Source organism: Buteo buteo, chromosome 13 (genome assembly GCF_964188355.1).
Source record: "Buteo buteo chromosome 13, bButBut1.hap1.1, whole genome shotgun sequence".
Lineage (NCBI taxonomy): Eukaryota > Metazoa > Chordata > Aves > Accipitriformes > Accipitridae > Buteo > Buteo buteo.
Genome location: NC_134183.1, coordinates 26599060 through 26624090, shown reverse-complemented (window position 1 = coordinate 26624090; position 25031 = coordinate 26599060). Strand labels below are relative to the sequence as shown.

At 38.3% G+C, this 25031-nt stretch overlaps 1 protein-coding gene across 3 annotated transcripts; it reads right to left on the bottom strand.

Moving 5' to 3' along the window:
• Window positions 1-635: 635 nt before the first annotated feature.
• On the bottom strand, window positions 636-22644 carry USP8 (ubiquitin specific peptidase 8). Of its 3 annotated transcripts, none has more exons than XM_075045185.1 (20): window positions 22492-22644; window positions 17398-17568; window positions 16566-16710; window positions 16001-16086; window positions 13281-13425; window positions 12590-12647; window positions 11707-11866; window positions 11272-11434; window positions 9896-10040; window positions 9498-9718; window positions 7812-8399; window positions 6436-6525; window positions 5740-5820; window positions 5077-5339; window positions 4303-4515; window positions 3576-3786; window positions 3003-3239; window positions 2333-2475; window positions 1823-1955; window positions 636-1589 (listed from the first exon to the last, which is right to left on the bottom strand). In XM_075045185.1, exons 2-20 carry the CDS (start codon window positions 17499-17501, stop codon window positions 1404-1406), a joined length of 3372 nt encoding a protein of 1123 aa, XP_074901286.1. In that variant the 5' UTR covers window positions 17502-17568; window positions 22492-22644; the 3' UTR covers window positions 636-1403. The 3 variants fall into 3 exon arrangements, with proteins under 3 accessions (XP_074901286.1, XP_074901287.1, XP_074901288.1); XM_075045186.1 differs by having other exon boundaries at window positions 11707-11851; window positions 22492-22643; XM_075045187.1 differs by lacking the exon at window positions 6436-6525 and having other exon boundaries at window positions 22492-22643.
• Window positions 22645-25031: the final 2387 nt, after the last annotated feature.

Below are 25031 nucleotides of genomic sequence, written 5' to 3'. Positions count from 1 at the left end.
CTTCTCACAGGAGCCACCCCCTTCCCCGCTACCAAAACCCCACCACACAAACCCAAAACAAACACACATGCTGAGCATATAGATGCACCTACCTGAAAATTCCTCCTTCTCTGTTGGTTAAATATATTGCATTGTTTTAAGCTGCCTTGCAGAAACTGATAGTAGAATACTAAGCTGGAAGCATACAACCAGACCACTGTGGGTATGTGTTTCAGAAGAGAGCAGGACATGAAGTGACCATTAATGTAAGAAATAAAAAGACATTATTCTAGTACTGTCACTTTTGTCCCTCTAGTACTGCAGATTTGTTTGCAGCTTCTAAGCTTTTGGAAAACAATCATCAACCCTGGTCTTAATTCCATCAGCAAGACACAGGCACATAGACAGATAAAAGCTTAGAATGTATAATTTAAGATTTTTGAATGCCAATGCAATCAGAGAGGGAAAACTAACCCAAATCCAGAGCAGGAAAATGCACAAGATGCAACTAAAATAGTTTTTAAACTTATCAGTTCTATACAACATAGTATTTTTTTTAATCTGAAGAACGTTTAACTGTCTATAATTCAGACTTTCATTCGTAGAATCCTGACCATTGTACAACTAGTTGAGAATAAAAACGCCAAACGCAAACATACATTTAACAGGATATATTTTTAAATCATTTCTTCATTAAGGTTTTTAATGCATGTGTACATGAAAATTTATATTAAAAAATTAAAAAGGAAAATCTTGTTTGTTTAGACTAACTCTGAAGTGCACAAATATTGACAAAAGCTAGCAGAAAAAAAATACAGCTCTGCTTTTTTATTAAGTAGTGTTGCAATTAGAGCTGGCAAATAAACACAGTCCTCTGAGTTTTAGAGATTCTCACAAAAAGGACAACATTTTATTATATACATAGTTCTGATGTGCAAGTATGCAATCAATATGTACACTTACATTCCTAACTGTTTACATCATTCTAGAGTATTCACAGTAGAATCAAGCTTAAGGTTAGAAATGTGAAAAGGCCATAACAGTGAAAGAAAAAAAATAAAAATCAAGATATGCCTTGGGATTTTAAGACATTTTAAACTACTTGGTAATAGATTTCAGATGACTAAGCTAGAATTTAATTTTGGAGCAGACTAAAAATATAGTTGTTTTTTAAATAAATGGTAATGCAAGTATGCTTTTTAAATGGTTTCACAGGTGGCAGTATTACCACAAGCATTACTAATCAGTCTTCTGATTTTTAAGCACTAGTACTGACCAGAAAGAGCTTGCTTGCAGAAAAGCTGCTGGAACCATCCCCATATCTGTAAGTGACTATGTTTGTCATAGTTTTGCATATTTATATGCATTCCCATACCTACTTTGCTCTTATAAAAAGAAAACCAGTTTTCTTAACCCACACTACTTTATGTGGCCATATCCACTGCTCGCTGTTCATAAGAAGTGTAAAAGAGAATATATGCAGCAGAGGATTTCACAGATGATGCTGAGATCTCAGAAACTTCATGGTCATCAAACTTAAACCAGCGTTGTTTTGAAGCATTTTTGCAGTAGGCTGTATAGTGCCCTCCATCCAGCCCACCATAATGATTCTGTAAACATAAGAAGAAAAGAATTAATGGCCTCGAAAGCTGCCATTTCTTCCCTGGTTAGCAAAATAAACTAGAATGTGCGGTTTCTACTAAATACCAATAATTCTTTTTAGAATACAACAACTTAATCTGCAACCAGGTAGGCAGCCTGGAAACCTAGATAAACCACACAGGCCAAGCCAAGTCTTGGCATAAAGATCAGCTGAACTTGGAAATGTAACATGGTTACTTACTGATACGGAAAACAGATTGTATCTCTTCAAGTTATTCTTTGGACCAATAACGTACTGTGAAAGGTCAAGCGTTTCCAATGGGAAATCTACAGAAGTTTGAAGCTTTTGCTTCCATCTTCCATCATAGGAAAATCTAGAGAATTAAAAAGCATCATTAAAAGTTACAGGTTGTTCACAAGCTATCTAAGAATATTAAGCATGTTTGTTTTCCCTGTTTTCAACCAGGACGTGAGATCAACTAAAGCATTTGGCCCCTAGTTTTGCTAATGCTTGCACATGTGTTTCTTAGCACAAATAAAAAGATATTACTTGTAACAGTGCTTTGTGAACTACAGCCTAATAAAAGAGGCATCAGATGAAAATAAAATTTTTTGCAACATTACAACTGGAAATACATCCGGAACCTTTCTCTAATTAAAAATGGTTAGCTATTGCACTAGAACAATCAATCTCCATGACAGCCTGGTCACTTCATCCTAATTAATTTTCACCAATCACCGTTTCTCTTACCGTTTCAAGTGCACAAGAAGAACAGGTGGTAATTTCCAAATTTCTATTTTTTTCAAAGAATCCCTTCGAGTTTTGCAATGGCTACAGTAAAACCTATTGTTATCAGTGAGCTTCTCCTCTTTGGAAAACAATCTAAGGCATTCCTAAAACAAAATACAAACAGAGATTGTGAAGGGCAGGTGTTTACAAATGTGTAGCAAAAATGTTTGTTTCCTATTTTGTTGTTAACCTGCATTAAGTACCTGCATGCTATGTTTCACAAAAATGAGGAAGAGTTAAATCCATGTGTAGAAGTAAATTTTACTACATATATTAATTAGCTGCAAGTCCTTTAAAATACACCTACAATACTTTGTTTAAAAACACAGAATAGTTATACTATTACCTATAAAAGCAAATACTATACATGTCTTTTCTGCTGCTGTGGCTTCAGTATTTCCATCCTGCTTGTATTTTAAAACTTTCAAGCAATAACCTTTTTTTTTTTTTAAACTTTAGAAGAATTAAAAAATAATGAAGACTCAGATCTGTTCATGTTTCAGGTTAGCATAAATTAAGCTGGAATATTGACCAAACCCTTCAACAAAAGACTGAGCAGGAGCAACATTGTAATGAAGTCACAGATAAATGCTTTTACTTCACCAACTGTTTCTCTCTAGTCCCACCGTACCTGCAGAGTACATTTACTAGTGGATGCAAGCGGTAACGACAAATACATGAAAGCCTCAAAGGTTCGCGACTTCTTGTGACATGTAAGACACTGCACTGTAGATTTGAACTGGCCTTGAAAGAGTGCCACAATAATGGATTCATTGAGCTGTTTGTGTTTGTGCCAGGCTAGTTCTGCTGCTCTGAAGTCATCAAGATGATCGTTGTTTTCTTCCTTGTATCTTTTCCTGTTGTCAGCCTGGGTAACAGAAGTTTAAATATCATAGCTATATATTAACATATACAAAAATATGAGGTTTCATCTATAGGCAAGTATACTATTGAATATTTGCAAAAATATTTGAACATGTCAGTGTAGCCATCCATTTCTTATCTAGTTAGGCTTCCTCCATTACTCCCTTCAGTACGTTACACTGTTTCAAACTAAATTTCTACTTTAATTCTGAATACTTGCATTTCCTTCTATACAAGGTTCCAGTAACATAATCTTCTTATGAAATAAGAGGGTCTTTTAAAAATTTATTTCTCTTGATCATCTGACAGATGTATCATTTGTTACAAGTGTATTGCTTACTTTATTTAGGTCTTCATGCAAGCCATCCATTAGAAAGAGAAGCAATTCTTGGGAGTCCTGTTGACTATATCCTGCAAATTGGTCATTAATCTTCCCAATTGTAATTTTAAAGTCTTTTGGACTGATATATTTATACTGTCCTGTCCATAAAGCTTTCATTATTACACCAAACTCTTCAGCCACTTCACCTTTATGCCCCAGGAAATTCGACCTATACAATTAAACAGACCAAAAAAAATTATATAGTGAGCCCTTCAAATAAGGTTTTTTTTTTTCTTTAAATATTATTAATTCAAGACGTTCTCCCAATTTCAAAGTAATTTCTTTAGACCAAAAAAACCTGGCTGTTAGACTGAGTTAAAATTTTTGTCTACTTTGGCACTGTAATTTGGCTCCATGTTCAAGACTGGGCTAATGGAAGGTATGCTGTTTCCAGCTTGTTTTGTAAACTGCTATTTAAATATTCTGTTTGGTTTTAGGAGACTCTAGTACGCTTATATTTATGAATTTGGTAAGCACAATTTAATTAAGACTGTCCAGTAAAACCTATTTCATCACAAACACAGATTTTGAAAATGTCAAGATTCTTACAAGTTAGCATGTCTCCTACTTAAAAAAACAAACCACCCCCCTTAACCCCACTAAGTGGTTTTTTTAATTAACAATTGTAAAGGCAGATTTTTTGCCTTCAATTATAAATTAAAGGATGAGAATAAGAGATTGTTACCTGTTAATATCATCTTGATACAAGTTTCTGTTAAAATAATCAGCCAGGTGAGGTGCATTGCACAGACACTGTAATATGGAATTCATATAGCAAGTGTTCCCTAGATTACGAAGTCCTGTAAGAGCTGGTCCCGATCCCCCAAACACAGGATTAAGATTCCGAATTTGCGATGCAGAGAGTCTTGAAATTTCTGCTTTAGTGTAACAGACTGGTCTGTAAGGAAGAAATTATTTTTTAGAAGTATCAAACTTGACAAGGCTGTGCACATACGCCAACAGAACCACCCTCCCTCACAGGGAATGAAATATCCTGGCACAAGATGTCACCAAACACCAACCATTATTTAAGGTATTCAATACTAGTTGGTTTTGGGTTTTTGGTGTTGGTTTTTTTTGGTTGATTTTTTTTTTTAAATTCACAGATGAAGAATTAGCTGTTGATTTAACCCAGTTTAAAACCTGAAAACTCTGCATTTCACAAGCTGTCAGAAGACTGGCATTTAATATGTTAACACAAATACCACAACTTAAAAAGCAACTATTGTCCAGTTACACTGTGACCTCTGAAGTTCATGTTAATACATAGTAATTACATTAATTCTCAAAAGACAACTGCCCTATACATTGAACTTTTAGCAATTAAATTTAAGTCTATCATTCTTGCATCCTTTCAAACCTACTTAGAAAATACTAATGAATTTCAGTTGGTTAAACACAAAGAAAATCCTATATACTATTATATTGCACGAGTTGTGGTATAACTTATTGAACATACTTATTGTCACGATTGACTGCAGGAGTTACAGGAATTCTTTTCTTCTCTTCCTCCTGAATGGCTTGGGTTATATCTGGGGAAGAGTAGGAGCGCTTCAGTTTGGAGTGTTCTCTTTCTCGTTCAACGGTCACCTGTGGCTTGGGTTTATGAGTTGGAGGGGTTGATGGAGGAGTGGATGAAGGAGCCATTTCTGGTGGATACATATGAACAGTATTTGTTGGCGAGTGATAGTAACGAAAGGTTCCAGTGATTGGATCCAGAAACTTGGGGGAAAAAAACAAATTGTTTCAAAACCAAGTAAAAATCCATCATTAACTTACTTACCTATTTTTAAACTACTGTAAGAACAGTGCATGAGTTTTTCAAACATTGAGATGTTAACAGTCATCACTGGCCTCAATATTTAATGAATTAAATTTACTGGAAGGCACCACTTTCACCAAAATGCGTATTAAACAGCAACTGCTTAATACCAGAAACAGCAGATGAGCTCTCCTAGTTTCATTACAAATAACATTAAAATTCAGAAAATAACCATGTAGAAGTTGAAGGGGAAAAAATAAAAACAAACAAACAAAATCTAACTTAGAAATAAGACACAATTGAAATGCAATATGAAACTAAACAAGGCCACTTGATTGTAACATCAGAACAGAAAGTTACCTTTGCCCAACCTGCAGGCAGTCCTGGGATTATCCTTCCCATTTCTTCACTTCGCGCTCTCATTAACGGCTCCCGCTGAGACTAATAAATAAATAGAAATGTAAGGTACGTACAGTTACTTATGCAGAGTAGCAAGCTGCCTGTGACTTCCCTATATAGTTATATGATTCAGTGCAAAACAGTTCATTATGAAATCCTTGATCATAGCTGGAAATACAATTTATTATAATGGTAATATAGTACTACTATTTTCTATCACTCAGTCTAAACAAAAGCTGTTTCTTGACATGCTCCAGAAAAAAAGGACAATTCAGTCTCACAAAAGTCTGAATACTCAATTTCTTCCCTAAAGAAGCTACTTTATTAGGAGTATGTGCTTCTGTTAAACACATAGGGATGATCTTTTCTCCCTTTCAAAGTGGTACACAAAGGAGTATGTATGAGATGACAAACAAGTGTGGAATGCTTGTTAATGCCATCAGAAACATATGAAGACTTCTAGTGAAAGCTTCAAATATTTTTTTCAGATGAATATGACAAATGAAAAAATGCAAACAAACAGCTGTAAACATGACATAGTCTTTTCTTTAGATGATGACTTTAAAAATTAAAATGAGGTGGAATTTAACATAACATAATAATCATAAAGCATCTGCGCTTGATTGGTTTGGGCTACATACAACACATTGTATTTACTTTAAGTCTTTCAGTATCTTGTTCAGAATCCTCTCTAAGGGGTCCTGGCTTTTGAGCTCCACTGTCTGGTTGTCCTTTAACCCCAGTTTGCTGTAAAAGATTTTGAGAGAAGGCTTTCAATTTTCATCTGGAATGTCAGTAAAGAATGCTGATAAAGCAAAATAGGGAAAAAGCAGTTATATTCTCTTTTTTGGTTGTTAAATGCACATGCCACAAAGACGTGGTTAGAACAGGTATCTACATATCGTTTTTATTCTTCCTCGTCTATACTATAGGCAATTCGCTGGAATAGCCTTTGAGGCTGAATGTTGTGTCAAATAAGACAGTCTGTTACATAGTTTCAAAGGCTCAGAGATGAAGTGCAGAAGTTCCACCTACACTACTTTCCTCCCTAAAAGCTGTGGGGTTTACAGTTTGTTTTTAAATAAAAGACTCTTTCCCCTTTTACTTCTCACTGTGACAAAGCCTCTCCATGAAAAAGGCAAACTGTGAAGCCAACATTATGAATTTATCCTAGGCAGTCATTTTGGGATTATGTGAAGTTGCGCTGTCAGTCAACAGCTCAAGAATGACTGCACTAAGGTTGCCCAGGAAGATTTATTTTGGCTTCCTTGTGCATTTGCATTACACAAGCACCAAAGTCTGGTCAAATAACAACTGCAATTGCAAAGAGAGAGAAAAATATCCTAACGCATGTTCTTGAGAAATGGTTTTAAAGACATCTGTTCCGTTATTAACTCAGTTTCACCAATGGCTCAAGTTTCATGATTAGATGATTTTTACACTCTCAGAAATTTTGCAATTTTTTTCAAGAATATGAGGAAAGAAGGAACTGTGATCCCTCCAAAAGAGTTGGAACCAGACTGTTCTCAGCAAAAATACTAGCTTAGGGTATTGCTTTGCTTCCTCTGCTAGTCAACAAAATCCTGTTATATCAGCATTTATTCAGCTGGGGGCACTAAAGAGTTTGTTACGATAATACAATTCTGTTCCTAGCATGTGTTACAACAGTATAATATACAGTACTGGGCTGGTGCAAGAGAGAAAATGCCACCATGCCTCTATTTTTGAAACAGAGGATTGCAGACTATGAACCATTCCTTCTAGCTCCATGTCAGTGGGAAGTTTTATTATCCTATGGGGATTCCATGCTGCCCACCTACAAGCAAGAATCGAGGCTGTCATGCAAAAAAAAATTAAATCTATTTGTGTCTTGGTTTTAACTTTCTCCTCTACATTTATGTAAAGGTGGCCTAAATAAAAATCCAATGATATATTTAAAACTTCTAGATTAGTATGATACTAGAGTATGCGCTCACAAATCATCCTGAATAACTACTCCACGTTTGGTGATGATTTTCTCTTTTTTCACTAACCTTGCCTGAAGCAGTCACAAAGGTCTGAGATGCATCGCCCAGTGCCCGTCTCTGTGTTTCTGGTGTTCGAGTTCCCTTTTCTCTTTCTTCCGCAGATATTTTGTCAATCTCAATCCTTTTTGCACCAATGCTTTCTAGTTCATTTTTATTTTGCTTTTTTGCTTCCATTGCTTCTTTGCGTGCCCTTTCTTGCTCCTTTTCCTCCTGTTCTCTTTTTATTTGTTCATCCCTCTCCTGTTCTCTGTCCTCTTTGGATTGCTGTAGCTTTTCTTTGTGTTCCTTTTCTTTCTGTTCTTCTTTTGCTTTTTGTTCTTGTTCTTCTTTTTCTCGCTTGAGTCTCTGTTCTTCTTGTTGCCTCTCCCGGAGCTCTTTTTCCCATCTGTTTTTCTCTAACAGAGCAGCAGTTTCTGCATGTACACGACTTTTTTCTTCTTCTGTCAGAATGCTCTTTGCATCACATAATGGCTTTGTGGACCGGTCTGGAACTATCCGTCCATTCTCAACAGGCTGGCCATCGCTGACTGTACTTTGAGATTTTGGTCTGTTATCATCAGGGATTTTTAGCAAAGGCTTTTTAGTACGATCAACCTGTAACACAAAGTGTAGAACAACAATTCACTACAGCTATTACTACTCGGTTAGCTAAACTTTTTCTAAGTGAGATTTATAAGAGAATAAAGATGATATAAAGTTGACTCCTGCTAGAGAGATAGCAAACTTTCAATTTCATTAAATCTGGTAGTTCAAATTGCTTGTTAGTGAAATTAGGTATTCACTTAATTTCCAGATGTGAGATAAGAAACAACAAGCCCTAGAGAACCATAAGGACAGCATTAAGCACTGATTACTACAACTCTTTATTTTCAAGCTTTCAAAGGTGAACATCTTAGAGCAATCAGGCAGCCTAATTTGGGCTTGCCTCTCTCAATCATGTGCCAGAGCATGTGATTAAGGCAGATCTGCTTGATGGGAAGAGGTATTTAAGAATGACTTATGCTTAGATCTAGGAGAGCAAGTTGGTTTTGATGCTGAAGTAGAAGTTCTGAAGAAATAAAAGCTTGCCTGCTTCAGGGAAGAACAGACTGAAATTTCTATTAAAGGCAGTATATAGAAGGGTGAAAGTGAAGAATTTGACTTTAGCCTTGTCTTTTAAGGAAAACATTATTTTTGTGTAAGGACTCTACAAAGGTGTCTTTAGAAATTTTTATCCCTGTAGAAGGAAGAAACAAATCCCTGTACTTTCACTACTGGGCCAAGAGTGACACACCACCTAAATGTTTTATTATTTGAAGGAAGATAGAGTTGCTGGAAAACAGGCCTTTGGAATAGCCAAGGTAAGCCATAGCCTAACTACCCTCCCTGTGTTTCATCATATATGCTTTGATTAGAGAAGTTTGCTTATAGACATTCTGAATTAACGATCAATTGATAACCTTCAATTTCTTAGGTGCTCACATAAAAATATTCATTAAAAGCTCTGCAATTATTTTAAGTATATTCAGTTTCATAAAGTTCTGCAGATTAGTTATCATGGCTTCACAGATCACTAATAGTCTTTGTACCAATATACTTGCGTACAAGGCTTAAATACTGAGTGTACTTCCTTGTGGATTTAGGCTTCTGCATGTAGTGGGTCTCTAATAAATTAACCATATGCTAACTCTGAGAAAAAGAAACACAGCTTACCTCAGGGATACTTCTTGTCATTGATACTGGATTAACTACAAATGAACTGTCAGATTTTGGAACAGCAGCATCCTGTACATTTGGTCTGTTAAGTGATTTTAGTCTCTCTTCCAAATTATCTCCTGTTTCTTCATTTTCAATCAATTCTGTTGGAGATGGCTTTATAGCAACAACAGGTGGAACAGGAGCTGGCTCTTCCAGAGATGGATATGTAAAATCCACTTTAGGAGGGGGGAGAGAAGCATGAGAGCACTTAAAACCCACAAAAGCAAAATAACCCCCATGTTCCATCCCAAAATTTAGATTTAGCCAGAACAAGGCTATCTCAAGCATATTTGAATGATTAAAGATGCATCCGGTAATGATAAATACTTGGGGGGAGCATCCTTTATACTTACAAGAAACAGTCACTGCTTCACTCCTGCTATGCTGGGGTGGAGTTACTTTAGCATTTGTTGTGTACTGGGGAAAACAAAGGAGCCAGTTTTCATAACCTCCTTCTAGAATTAAAGGTTCATTCTGCAGTATAGTTTTGCTTTCCCACTATAAGGAAAAAAGTTTGAAATGAAACGATTTAAAAATAGAAGAGAAACTCTTCAACTCTTGTTGAAATTTCTGTGTCTAGTCATTACATTGAGACAGGTTATTTTTGAGATTTTTAAATAAGAATTAAGCAGGCTGCAAAAACTCTTTGGGGAACAGGGATCCTCCTTGTGTTTGGAGAATGCCCAACACAGGTTCCTGGCTCTACCTAAAACGGGGTCTGAATATTTCCAATACAGAAAGAACCACTTACTACTACTTCAAGTAATGATCCTCCATGCAGAAAAATATTTTATTAAAATATTTGCTTCAGTTTCTTATCTGGTAAGTTTGCTGAGTGATTAGAGATATCGGCTTTAGAAAGCATGATGTTAACTTTCTGAAAAACCCTTGAGAGTTCGGGCTCCAGACTGCCCTCCTCCTGAGGTCCTCAGTATTAGAACATGACCAAGGCACAGAGGCTCAGAGACTATTCATAAAGCAATAAACAGGGAGAACTGCCTGAACTATCTCTGAACCCCAGTCTTGAATGTTTAGGTAACAAAGATGTGCAGTCTTTCACAAGAGCCACCTATATAAAGAGTAAGGACAACACAGCTATAGCCGGAGTTCTGACGTGAAAATGTTGAGCATCTGCTTAATATTGAGTCTATAAGCTCCCTGCACTGATGAAGCCCAAATTTAAATTCATGTTTCTCTAAAAGTTATATTCAATAATACAGAAAAGTTAACAATGCTCAAAATATTTCTGGGGTCTCCTTCACCAAAATCCCTCCATTCTAGGAAGTCCCTCACTGATAGGACTGCAAAGAAGCTAGCCTTCTTTGGCCTGCCTGTGCAGGTGGCCAGCCAGTTCCCATGAATAAGGAATTATAGTTGCTAATACAGGAAAGAGGGAGACAATGTTTCTGACAAACAGTACTAAGTACTCTACCAAATAACTCTGTCAGCCAAGAACTCTTAAGTTCATGAGAGAGTTGTTGAGGAGGGGAGTTGAATCATTCTGCTGTTTACCTATTTAATAAATTATACTGTCCTCTACTAGAGCACAAGCATGGGAATGTGAAACTTCAGACTACATTTCTGCTATCAAAATAAGCAGTCTTTGAAAAGTAAACCAAGATGTTCACCTGAAGTATCATAAAGTCTTCCAAATACTTTGTAATTATAGGTGCTTTAAGACCTTCTTGTTTATTGAGATGAATTAATACAAAACATGAAACTTGCCAACCTTAAAAAGCGCATCTTTCAGGCTCTGAAGAGTTGTTCCTAGCTTTAAGTCTGTAGCAGAACTAAACCAGTCTAGCAGTATAACATAATCAAAGTGTCCTCTCCTCTTCCATGGATCTCTAGAATCCTCTGGGAGTCTAGCTTCAATCCAATTAGCAGTAACTCTGAAATGTATTAACATGCATTTAAAGACAAATGTACAAGTGACATTTTATCCAACAATATATAATCCATATATGTTTATGTGCTTGTATAAAGTAAATATGCTCTGGCTTAAAGTCAGTACATGCAAGAACAGAGCTGTCCAGATACATCTTGCCCACTGGTATATATCAGAGACTCCAAAACTAAGTGTACAAGCTTTGAAAGCATGTAACTTTTTTCCAGTCAATTTATGAAACTAAATATTTCACTATCATTTAACATTATTTCATACCCAGGACTGATAGCTTCTTCTGGGACACTGATAGATCTTGGAATACAGGATTCTTGATAATCTTTCAATCTTCGAGCATCCATTATAATCAATTCAATATTTTTGTCCGACATCATTGCAAACAGTTTCTCAGCTGTGACTGTTCCTTGAAATAGAGAAACTATTAGATGTAAAAAGCTATATTATAAATGGAGACAGCTACAACCACATCTGACTGGCGCAATCAGGACTAAGAACAGATGGAACAGAAAAATCCACAAAGTCATGGAGGTGAGACAGTATAGAATAAATATACTGGACCTTTTGCTCCCACTACTGTAGTGATTAGCACCTGATGTGCTGAATTAGGCAACACTGAACACTTCAGTGATAAACTAGTTTAACTTTTTGCAGTGTCACTTAAATCAAGCTATATAGGCAAGCATTTGTAAACTACATGCTGCGGAAGTTCCTCATCAGTTAAGAATTTTAGAGAACACTTTCACATATTACAGGAACAAAAACCAGGAAGTTGGGAGGGGAAAGGCAAAATTTCTTATTTAACTGAGAAAGCTGACACATTTCAGCCTTGCCTATATTTTTTCTTATCATTTGAAGAGACATTTTTCTTTCTAAATTGATCACTTTAGGGCTAGTTCAGCTTCAGTTATTAAACTGTTGAAAAACTAAGTACAGCTTTCTAAGTTCAAAAGAAGTGATGAAGGCTGCAGTACAGAGCCTAATTAATTACTAAGTCACTGTTACTGAAATGCAGGATACTAGAATTTCATCGAAATACTCTGACTGTGAAATAACTCCTTAAAAGAACTGCAACTGCTTAGCTGACATGTGCATAATCATATGGAGACCTTTTCCACATCTGTGTGAACATTGCATTTCTTACCACTTAGACTGTCAGACTGATCCTTTTTCTCCAGTGAATGCTTTCTCTCACCATTAATCTGTGTTTTAAGGAAGAAAAAAAAAAGTTAGTTTAATATCTAATACTCAGAACCAAGGTGGCCAACAGACACTGACTCTCATATAGCTTGAGGGAAACTGGCCAGACTGTAAGCCACACGAAGAAACCAAGAAAAAGGAAGCTCCTTCTAAAGATGTGTTGACAAATGTACTAAAAACATACCAAGGTTGCTGCCCTCCCTAGACAAAAACCAGTTAAAAAGGCAATACAATGTAGGACATCATCATCTGCCAGATAAAATTTGTGAAGTATGTTGGAGAAATTAAGTTTCTTTCCACATTTGTGCTTGAAAAGTCAGCTCTCTCCTAAAGAAGAGATATGTTACCCATAACATCAGCTTATTACCATTACCTTGGGTTTCTTACACTAGCTAGTTCTATTATAAAATAGAATTTGACTTTACAAAAAAACCCCTAGTCTATCTTATGCAAGACTTCAAGGTTGGTAGGACTCAACATCTTCCAAAGAAATGTCAAAGAAGGGTTATGGGGAGTATAAGCTAATAAAAAAAAAAAAATGGTTCTGAACTGGAAATAGCTACTAGTAGAGATCAAATGCTAGATTAAAACTATGCATTTAGACTGAATTAGAGTTTGTAAACATCTTCAGTTACCCTTTGGCTTTTTCCTTTGGAATCCACAGCACTTTCTGAAGAGTTTTTGGCTGAACTCTTTCCATCATCTTTTGGTTCTTGCTTTTTCTGCAGCTCTTGTCTGTCCCTCTCTTCAAGTTTTTTCCGAACTTCAGCTTCCTCATATCTATTGGGGAAAAAAAAAAAAGCCTCTTTTTTAATATTGTGTTATTGGCTAGCCTTGGATAATTAACATCAGAATCATCAAGTCTTCAGGAGGGAAAAAAAACTTCTTTAAAGTTTAAAAAAGTTAAAGTATCGTCAATTTTTATATTTCCAGTGAACCTCATTTTAATCCCACTCTTGAGTTGGTTTTCTTATTCTTAAATATTGTTTTGGGTCCTATTTCATAGCCACTGCTCTTAAGGCTAACTAATTTTTTTCTTTAAACCTGGGGTCATGCTTAGCTATGGTGTCGCTAAATGTAATAGGTTTTTCATTTTGTAGAGGAAAGAGTAAGTATTGGTGAGTTACAGGTAAACTTCAATATATTATAACAATCAGCCCAGGTATTTTATTTGGTTTTACAACAGAGCTAACAATAACAGTTAGGAGTAAGTTAGCTCAGTTATCTAAATTTTCTTTTTTGAGAAGTCGGATCAGAACTACTTATATGGTAGCAGTCACCTTCAGAATGTAAGCTGACTCCATAATACTGTTATGTCCTCACCTGTGTCCCTGCTGTTTGTTTCAAACACTGGGACTACAGTGAAGTCAATGCAAGAATCATGCATACTAGACAGCTTTGGTGGACCTAGGTCTTACATGCAGCTGTCCTTTTCATAAAGCCTTAGACTTTAAAATTAACCTCCCAGCCTTTTGCCATTGTAAGGACAATCACGATATTGTAAACCAGTGACCTCCAAACTACAGCTTTTGGATCACCAACTGCAGGTTTGTATAGTCACATCACTGTTAAATAGCATTCTATTATATTTAATGTAACTAAGAAGCTCAAGGGTTACTAGGGATCCGTAAAACAAAAAAGAATGTTTTGAACTAACAATTTTGATGACTGAACCAAGCAGTGAAACATGAACTGAACTGTATTAGTAATTGCTCATTTTCATCATATGTTGCCTAATCAGGATTAAAATGACAACAATACAGCTGTATTTCGTAGTAAAAGTACTGTGTTAATAAACTAGATCACTAAATCAAATTCTACCTCCAAGTCTACTCTATTAATTGGCCACTAATAGGAAGGAGCTGCAAGTCTGTAATTTTATTTTTTTAAATAGGCTTCTTGATTTGGCAAAGGCATCGTAAGTTAGAACAGAGCATTCTGCTCTCATTTGGAGTTAATGGCACTAAAGCATATTTCAGATTTTAGTTTAATTCAGTCAATATGGAATATTTACCCGTCAATTTCCCATTTATGCCTCTGAAGCACATAGATCATTCATGTAGGTATTCCTGCTCCTATACAACTGATGCAGCAGCTCCACTTTTAGTTAACAATTAACATTCAAACTATTTGCTGGCCTACTGCCTGGAGAAGAAATTATACAAATAATTTCCCCGAAACCACTTCTGTAGTTACACAGGAGTCATGTTTCATTTGTATTTCCTTTAAATGTATTTGCCCAGAGTACCCGAAAGTTGTGTCAACTTTCCAAACTCTGTTCCTTTCATAAAAAGGCACAAGTAACTAAATAAGTCTTTAAATAATTCTGGTTTTCTACAATTCTATCAGTGTTTACTCTTACAGTAAATTTGTAGCTCTGTTGAATTGTAAGACTCCTAACTAAAAATAAAGAAAACTTAAAGAATGTTTCATGCATAGTACCATGAGACACCTTTGGAAAGCCTCTTTTCATATACATGTAACTATACTCTTATTTCCTTGTTCACCTAAACTAACTTTCGGATTAAGCACTTTGAAGGGCATAGAATATGCTTTCACAGTAATACTGGGAGACAAGAGAATGTGCCTAGCTGAAGTGAAAGCGTTAAAGGGGTGAGAAAGATAGTTGCTAAGGATGCAAGAAGCAGATAAGGCTGGAAGCAAGACATACTGCACTAAACATCACTTAAAGACAGATTCTACCTTACAACTTCTTAACGACACAATCTCATGGCTTATGGCACAAAGACATGTAACTTGACAGTTGTAAATGAGCTACCCAAAAGCCTGTTAGCATCAGCTCAGTTACATACTGGCAAAACTGTACACTTCCATATACATGTCTGCATGTGGTAGAGGTAGAGAAAAGGCGTAGAACATAGCTAAAGAATCAAAAAATGTGTTTTGTTCATGTAAACTAAATCTACACTAGGAGGACTTTAACATATGTAAATATTAGGAAAATTCATTAGTATATTTGGTTTCAGAACTTTGTGATGAAAAGGGTAAGGAGGAAATGGCTCTTGAACATCCATAGTACATATATAGTTTATATCTTGTGGTTTCTTTTTATTAGTCACTAAATAAAAATAGAAGAAAATATCAACAAATCATAGTTACCAAGAATTAAGAGACAATGTATACAGTGGCAAGTTATTGAACTGTGTGATAATAAAAATTATCTCCAAGAACAGACTTTTGTGGATAAACAATTTAACCCCCCCATAGTCTCAGGTATCTAAGATCTACTCAAGTGCAATCCCTTACTATTAAATAGCACGAAAACCTGCAATTGCACATGTACAGGCTTCAGGTATAATGAACAGTATATTATCTATTAACTATATTCACGTACCTGAGCTTAAGGCTGTCTGACAGTCTTTCAGCTTCTTCAATAGCTTTTTTTAAATTTGTAGGTCCAAGAATTGAATGAAAATAATCCTAAAATTACAAGCATCACCCCACATATTAATATTACAGCTTAATAATGCCTACTTCTGTGCATATCAAGAGCTGCTAAGGTACAGAGAATTGATATTATAATTATATTAACACCAACAAAAGGAACTGTTTTGAATCAAAATATTTTCCCCTCAAACACAAGTTTGTAAGTAAAATTGTTCTGTAGCACTAATAAATAAAGGCTAGGCAAGGCAACGGCACCAAAAAAAGTTTGAATGGGAAAGATGACAGGAACACACTTCTCTGAAAAAATACAGATCTGAAAATTTATATATCTTGTGGGTATATAAACTGTAAAGGCAATTAACAATAGACTTGTCAAAAATAGGAAGGAAAAATATCATCATAAGTGAGAGTTTACTTAATACCAGTGTAACCCTTTGAATGTGCATTAGTGTAATTCTCTGTACTTCTAATAGTTCTACCAATGCAGAAGAGGTCAGTCAAAGCTTTTATACCTGTTGCTGCTTAAAATCAGGTCTCTTTTTAATGAAGTTATAAACAGTCACATATTTCATATATAGGATGTAAGCTTTTTCTTCATCTCGGTCCAATCTGCTTTCCTCTGCTGCCTTGAAAATCTTAAGGGCACTCTGCACATAACTGGAATCAAAGAGGAGGAGTAAAGCACGTGATAGTTGACTTGTCCTCAAACACCTTTTCATTACAAGATGCCATTTTAACTGTTCACAGCCTCTGCCTGTATATTAACTGTTTGATTTTACCATCTTAATATAAGGCTTTCATTAAATATGAATTACAATCATGCTCCTCCAAATAATGTTTCTCTTGGCTCGCTTGTTTACTAGCCTTACTTAAAATCTTCCATAATTAAACAGCATACTGAAATATGGAAAAAAGTACCTTTCCCTTCTAAAAACAACATTTTTTTGAGGAAAAACTAATTAATAGTAAGACAAAATGAAATCATTGATTGTCTAAAAATGCTAGAGGCAAAATATTTTCTATTCACACATTTGTTAAGCTTTTTATCATTTGTAAGAACTTGCATTTAAGTAGCCTTTTCTCAAAGTACACAAATTTTCATGGGCATCGTGCCCTGTCCAAGTCATGTTTTGGCAGTATGTGAAGTTACCTTCTGTAGGCAGTAAGCATATCCTATGTAGTAGTTGAGAGATCCACACATAAGACTATCAAAGATTTTTATATCTAACAGAAATAATTGAGGAAATTTAGATCCACAACATAAGTAGTTCTGGAACCTGCTCAGAAGAGTAGCACTAATACTTCTAATATTAATCCAAAATCAATTAAAATATATATATATACCTCTTTGTACTCGTCTTTTCAGGTTTTATTTCTGTCTTCTTGTTGAGATCTTTCAATGAAGTACAGAGATATAGCTCCTTAGGTACAGACGCCACAGCAGGCATGTTAATGTTGTTACTTATGTTCCTTCTAGGATGGTACAGCTTCTTAGAAGTCTCTATCAATATTTTTCTGGGGGGGGGAGGAAAATAAGTAAGGAGAGCCCAATTATATTCCAATGATTTTTAATACAGTTATAGTTAGCTGTATGGATTTATTACCTAATTTATCTCACCTTATGTGAGCTAGCACTAGATGCAGAGTGGCTAAACAGTTAACTGTATAAATTAATCCTCCTAAAGTGACAGAATTATTTGAAATCACTCTAAGTAATTTATCAAGAATATTAGCAATATGTTGCTAACAGAAGAATAAGAAAATAATAAGAGAAGAAATGCTGACTTAAGAGTGTTCAAAATCATCATATCCAGCAAATTTATTCAACTGTAATGCCAGTAAGTATATTACAAAAAATTAGCTGACTTCTCTATACTCTGAAATTTGTAATGGATAATTATTTTACCACTAGCTTTGCACAAACCTCTGCAAATGCACACTACACCCTTGGAAAGGCGACTTCTAATGTCTTGGTAAGAGACAAGCTGAGAAAAGGAAGGTTGCAACTGTTAAAATTGACTTGAAACTTCTTGGACGTGCTGTAGGTCTTAAACTCCTGGGTACTGTTGTCTTTCTGCTTTCATTTGGAAGTGTTCTCCAGGTAGCCATGAAATAGTTAAGCAGAGTTTGGCCAGAAGGGTCTATTACATCACCTCATCTGACATACTGCTAGAGCAGACCATTTAGGTCATACAGATAGTCTAACTACAAGTCTTTGAATCTAATACACGGTAAGCTATTTTAGCCCTTGGGGGGTAGCAGGGGAGGCACTGAGCTCCCTCTCAAGCAGTGAGACATTAAGATGCTAACAATGCCAAAGAAAGGAAGGCAAACTAATTAGAAGATGCTCAAGTGATCCCCCAAAATAATTTCCTAGTAGTGAAAACCCACACTGCCTTTGACAAGATGAAGGTAGGGTCTTTCCCCTCCACCCTCAAGGTGATGATCAGCATGACAAGTGTGACCAAAAAAACCATCAGCCAGTGACCTCAGAGTGAAGTTTCAGCCAACTGAATTGATCTGTAGGTGACTGCCACGAAATGAGGTGGTCCTGATTTCCCTCCCTCTTTCTCATGCTGGTCTGGTACTTGTCCAACCTCTTACTGAGCCAATTCAGCTTGCTGAAGAGGCAGAAAGGCCACACAGCTTGTGCAAGGAGAGCAGTCAGCGTGTGCAGCCAAGAATGAGAAGCCAGGATGGGAATGTGATCCCTTCCCATGGCACATAGCTGTTACATTCTTTAAAGTATCACTGCATATAATATCGCTAGGTTGACTGTTCTTGATCTAGGAACTGGTTATTAAATAAAGATATTAAGTTAACCCAAACACTTGATAAATTCATGTTGGAAATAAATGCAAAAATAAGGTAAGATACATATCTAGTGATGAGTCTCTGGTTTAAGGTCTGGCATGCCAAGGTCAGACTAAACACTAGCTAGCTAGATAACTTACTGTTTGAACACAGATGCTGAACTTGCTAATTTCCAATTACATAGCAACTTTTCAAAGTTGATAAACTTGTCAAAAATTCTTCCTTAGGAGACTGATTTACAGATAATTCTAGAAAGTAAATAATCAAGTCTTCAAATACTAATATTAATGCATAAAATTAAAAATATATCCCATACCCCACTCATCTTAAAACATCTTCCCTATATAAGGTGTCTTATGTTTCAGGGAGATATTTAGGTGCTGAAAACAAGGCAGAAAATTCATTAGAAGAACTGCATTCAGCAGAAACAAAACACAGACACACCCCTGACCCAAAGTAAAGGACCTTTACAATCTAAAAGCCTCTTTGTGTAAAACAAAGACATACTTTCTAACTCACAGAATTACAAAGAAAGGCTTCGCTCTTATTAAGATTTTAGCATTGCTTGTCTAATCCTACCTTCAGAGCACGTCTCTACCTGGCTTTTTTCTTATTCCACTTGGAACTGTAAATAGGCTTTTTCTTTGAAGCTTTAAGTCCTTTCCAAATATATCTTCAATGTTTGCTCTGTTATGTAACCAGTATTTTCTTAATCTTAAGTGGCAGCATTTGGTTGTGTTCTGACAGAATATTGTAACTAAATATGTAGTCCAAAAAAGATATGAATATAACATTACTGTGTCTATGTGTGTACGAGGGAAAAAAAACCAAGATTATGTGGAAGATGAACCATTTAATGGAAGGCAAAGGATGCTAGTAAATTCTCAAGTGTTGCTGACGCACCTTGATACAGGCAGCTCTTCTGGAACCTCATCTATACAAATGTAGAACTAGCGGATAAAAGCCAAATCTGAGTTTTGGCCCAGAACAAAAATTGGCTTTCCATGTTCTCCTGATATGGTTACTAAGTTATAACTGCAGGTCTTTAAATTGCCAGACAAATTTGATGCTGAACTTACATTTATTTCCTGATCTGAAAAAATTTCTGTACCTTTTTTTTCAAAACATAAGCTAGTAACGACAGTATCTGATGAATGAGGTATTACTCTTTGACCTCCCACAGCACCATAATCCATACAATATGCTGCAGCAAAATGAGTGAGAATGGATTAGGAGTAACAGTTTCTAAATTTAAAAAAAAAAAATCAAATTCTCAACAGCCTACTTAATGGAATGACATACAGCATATGTCATAAATTGATACAAGATTTCAGTTGCAGTTTCTAATTTATTCTTCCATACAGAACCTTAACTATGGAACTATAACTAGCATTTTCAGTTTTATACATCAAAAATCCCCTAACTAGATTTTAGTCAGTAGTGGCCTACAGAGTGACTGCTAGTTGCCAGCTGACTGCTCAGTCTTAGCTCATAAGGACCCTTAAAACTCCTTAAGCTTCTACTAAATTTTAATATGTGCTTGAACCTTGATTTTTATTTTTTCCCTTATACTCAAATGAACGAGGTGTGTTTTGTTTTGGTTTTGTTTTTTTTTTCTTCTAGCAGCCTTCAGGGAAACTATGAATTCCAAATCCAAATCAGCTCCTTCATATATAAATATAACCAGCTGATTTTGAACACCAGTTTTTGCAGATATTGGGCTCCTAACTGGCCTAGTCTCAATAGAGAAATCCAGCAAAATAAGTTGCACAAAAAGATAATCAGTAGTTAACATACAGCAGTGAAATGCATGGAGATAGACCAGCTACTGCAAGTTCTGTGCAAGGTTTGTATTTGTTTCCACTAGAGGAGGTGTAATGAACCGTACTTTCTTATCAGAATCACATCCATTTTAGCAGGATAAACTTTTGCTTCTCCAGGCTCTATCGACTAGATTACGTTCACTTTTGCCAAGCATTCCATTTTCCTCTGTACTTATAATCACTGTATCAATACAATGGCAACACTGAGGCATCAATGAACCCTTCCAATTAAGTACGTGGATCTTTCACACACCTCTAAGGAAGAGAGGTATGTTCCTTCCCAGCAAGAAAAGAGAACTGGATCCTAAAACCATGAATACAAGGGACTGAAAAAGCCATAATAGCTAAATCTACTATTGGTCAACCCTGTGAAGAAGAGGCAACAACCCATTTCAGGTTTGTCAACGTTCTTCTTAAAAACTAAGATCAAATTCAAAACTGTGGATCTTTTCCAGCCCCAGCTGAAATATTATCTTAGGGTCCTTCTTCATACGCAAGAGTGCTGAAAACCAGGCCAATATCCCAAAAGTATAAGGGAAGTAATACTTGGATGTTTATGGGCGTTTAAAATACTTAGAATGGATAGTTTTACACTGACAGGGTAACATACCTGTTGGTAACAGGTTTTTCAACATTTTAATTATCATGCCTGTTTTACTAAGGATATGAGTAATCTTTAAGTGGAATGACCATAGCAAGAACAACGCACAGAAGCAGTTATATTGCAAGAGGCATACACTAACACAGTTTGAAATAAAACTCACATGTTAAGTACTGTCCATCACCAATTCGGGTATGTAATAAAGTATTATTAACCTAACATGCATAGGCTGATTATAACCATTGGGGCTTCTTACAGCAAGGTAGTTACACAGAGTACCCAGACTTTCATCATTTTGCTGGGTACCACCAGTCATCATGGCAGCAGCACGTCATGGGTCTGTTTTTGGTCATGTACCGTGTTGAAACTACCTGCGTTGCCAAGCTTGGGAACCACTCTTTTGGCACAGTGAGAAAATCCTTTCTGACAGTTTGCTCATCCAACAGTCTAACTGATACTGATGGGGTGGGAAGACACTACAAAGTTAAGTTGCTTAAAAACAAATAAGCTAGATTTTATGCAGAAAATTTGGAAGTTATTCAATCTAAATAAGAGTACAAATAGCTTCACTTCTTACTTAGACAAATGAAACTGCACAGCTTACGCAAACAGTACAGGCGATAAGAAGCAGGGGAGGTGACAGCGAGGCTGAAAACGCCTCCAAGTTTATAACCGGCTGGTTAAAAACCCTGCGGCGCCCGGCTGCGGGCCCGGGACCCCGCCGCCGCGGGCACGGCCGGTGCCTGTGGTAGGTAGTCTCCGTGACACCGCCGCTCCGGCCGGAGGAGCGCACTCTGGGCAGCGCTGCTTCCGTGCCGTCTTCCTCCGGCCGCTCTCGGGCTCTGGGGCGGCTTTCCCCGGCCCCGCTCACGCGTCACGCCGGCCGGGCTGCGGCTGCGGGGGACTGCGGGCTGCCCAAGGTCACACGGCCGGCACCAGGCCGGAGGGCTGCCGGCTCCCGACCGGCCCAGGCCCGATTCCCGCCCGCCCGCCCCCCCCCCACCGCACGGCCGAACCCGGCTCCCCCCGCCCTCCGCAGCCCCTTGAGGGCCGCGCCTCCACCCCCGCGGCGGGGCCGGGCCCGGGGCTCCCCTCCAAGGGCGCCCGCCCCCTCCCGCCGCGGCCGGAGGAGGGCGTGAGGCGAGTCCTACCCCGCAGGCCTCGCTCCCCCGGCGGCCCGGGCGCCGCCTCCGTACTCACCGACGCGGGGACTCGCTGCCTCAGCCTGCCGGCCCGGGGCAGGCCCATGTCCGAGCGCGGCCGCCGAGGAGACGCTACGCGGCCATGGCTGCTGAGGCGGAACTCGGCGGTGTTCCTCCCTCCTTCTCTCCCTCCCTCCCGGGCCTCCGCTCCCCCGCGGGGGCGGGGACTCTCCGCGGCCCTATCGGGGCCGCGGGGCCGGGCTCGGGCCGCGGGGGGACGCGACGGGAGGCTGGCGGCCAGCCGCTGTCCTGCGGGCCCGGCCCGGCCGCGCCCCGCTCCCGCCGTGGAGCTCCCTCGGAGCCGGGGGTGGCTCTGGGGGTGGTGTGAGGAGGAGGAGGGCGAGGCAGGTCACCTCCGATCCACGCCGCCGGCGCTGGCTCCTCAGGGTCGGCCCTGGAGAGTGCACACAGGGAGCGCGGGGTTACCCACAGCCCCCTACCGCCGTGGCTGCCAGCCGGGCGCTCCGCAGGGCCGAGGCCGCCCTGCCCGCCCCCTGTGGGCCTGGCGCCCCGCCTGGCCTGGCTCCTCGTTTCGTTTCTGGGCGCTTTGTTATCGAGGCCAAGCCACTAAAAGCGGGCTCTGAGGTCTGCCCCGTTTTGTGGGACATCCTGCGTTTGTATGGGGTGTGAAACCGGCCCTTCTGCTGCACTGTGAGATGTGGTGTGGGAAGGCGAGACGCCTCCCCGTATGAAAATAGCCTTTTTTTTTTTCCTAGGGAAAACTGCATTGACTGGGGACATTGTAAGTTCAGATCTCGTTTTTTTTGTTGATGGCTGCGTTTTCTGTGCAGCTCGTGGTGTTACTACGAGCATCGTACCTCAGGGATGGCAGGTACGTGCTGACATGCTGGTATAGTCATGCTGGGATTTAAAACACTGGGAGAAGGGAGGGGAGAGGGTGGTGCTGAGGCTGTTTCCAGTCAGTCGGTGAGGCAGGTCATGCTGTTGATATCTTCCACAAACAGAAAGATGCTCTGTCCTGCCACAGTCCCAGTCTGTCTCCTAACTGTGTCAAGGTGGGGGATTCAACTAAGATACTTTATCCTACTGCTCCATTTTGCTAATGGAAATGTCTTGGGAACTGCAGCAGTCTCCCTCGGCCGCTTTGGGAAACAGGGAGGCCATGAAGGCAAGATGAGAAACATGAAGACAGGCATCTAGCCTTCCAAGACACTACTGATTCATTGCCCTGAAGGCTTAATTATATCACAGAACTTAGTGGTACAGTAACGTTGGTTGGTATTGCGTACATGAAAGGCTCAAACAATATCCTCCATTGCTAATTTGCAGTGCATATAAGCGATCAGACACGTAAAAGGTTCTGGGAGATATGAGTACAACTCTATGTCTTCTATATTGTGCAATCAGAGAGTTTAATACTGAAGTAAGTTGATATACTCTTAACAACATTAAGCTGAACTGAATAATATTAATAACACAATGCCCTTGTAAGTGCCTTTTTCAAAACTGTTCCATTTGTTTTAGCCAAGATGGGTCATGCCATAAAGTTATGCCAAGGTGAAAGGAGTAAGTCCACTTATGTCAAGGCTTGGGATCTAAGTGTGCAAATCAGTGTTGAGTATCACACTCACTGCTCTCCACACTGGACTCAGAGTGTCCCTTTTATTGTTTCTCTTATATGAAGAAATTGTGTCACAAAATCTTTTGGTCTTACTTGTATGGGCAAACCCCAACGATACGTAGAAAGCTGTGGGGAGGACCTGCCTGTACAATTAGCTTTACCATAGTCAGGAACTTGTTACAACATGCTAATCTGTTGATTACGTTATAACATGCTGTGGTGTTGCCTTAGGTTAAAACATGTTTTCCTATCAGCACGTATGTTACTGTGTACCAGTATTGAATAAATAAAAAAAGGAATTTTAACAGTAGAAATCAGTGTGCTTTTTAATAGAATGTATTAGATTATTTAGTTAAAAACTGTAAGTTCCTATCTTAGAAAGCTGGGTACAATAAAGGAAAAAAAACCCCATGTACTTTACAGATATGAAATGTGTTTTGACTTGCCTACATCAGACATCAAACGTCTCTCTCTCTGAAATGTGCTTCAGGTGAATTCTGTCAAAAACCCCAACATTAGACATGATTATTTTAAAGATGGTAGTTGTGATAATAAAGAAAACTCATATACAGTGCTAATGGACGAAATGCAGACTGTATTCTTCACCTCTATAAATGATTTTCAGTAATACAGAACGTTTTGCTTCTCCATAGCACTGCAGCTAACAAACACCATGAGGCATTCCTGCTTGTTGGCGCATGCCTGTGAGGACATCGTAACGTTTTCTGTACCTACTGCTACTGTGCAAATGAAAACCCATAATAAAGCAAGCTAAGTGCGTGTTGAGAGACACAGACACTTACCAGCAATGGAAAAGAGATGTGATGAAGGCTGGGTTTAAGATTTCTATACCCTGGTGACAAGTGACAGCCCCGAGGAGCTGTCTGGACTTGTTCTCTAGTGCCGCCTTCTGGCTGATCACGCCTAGAAAAATTAGTCGATAGATCCCCGAGCCA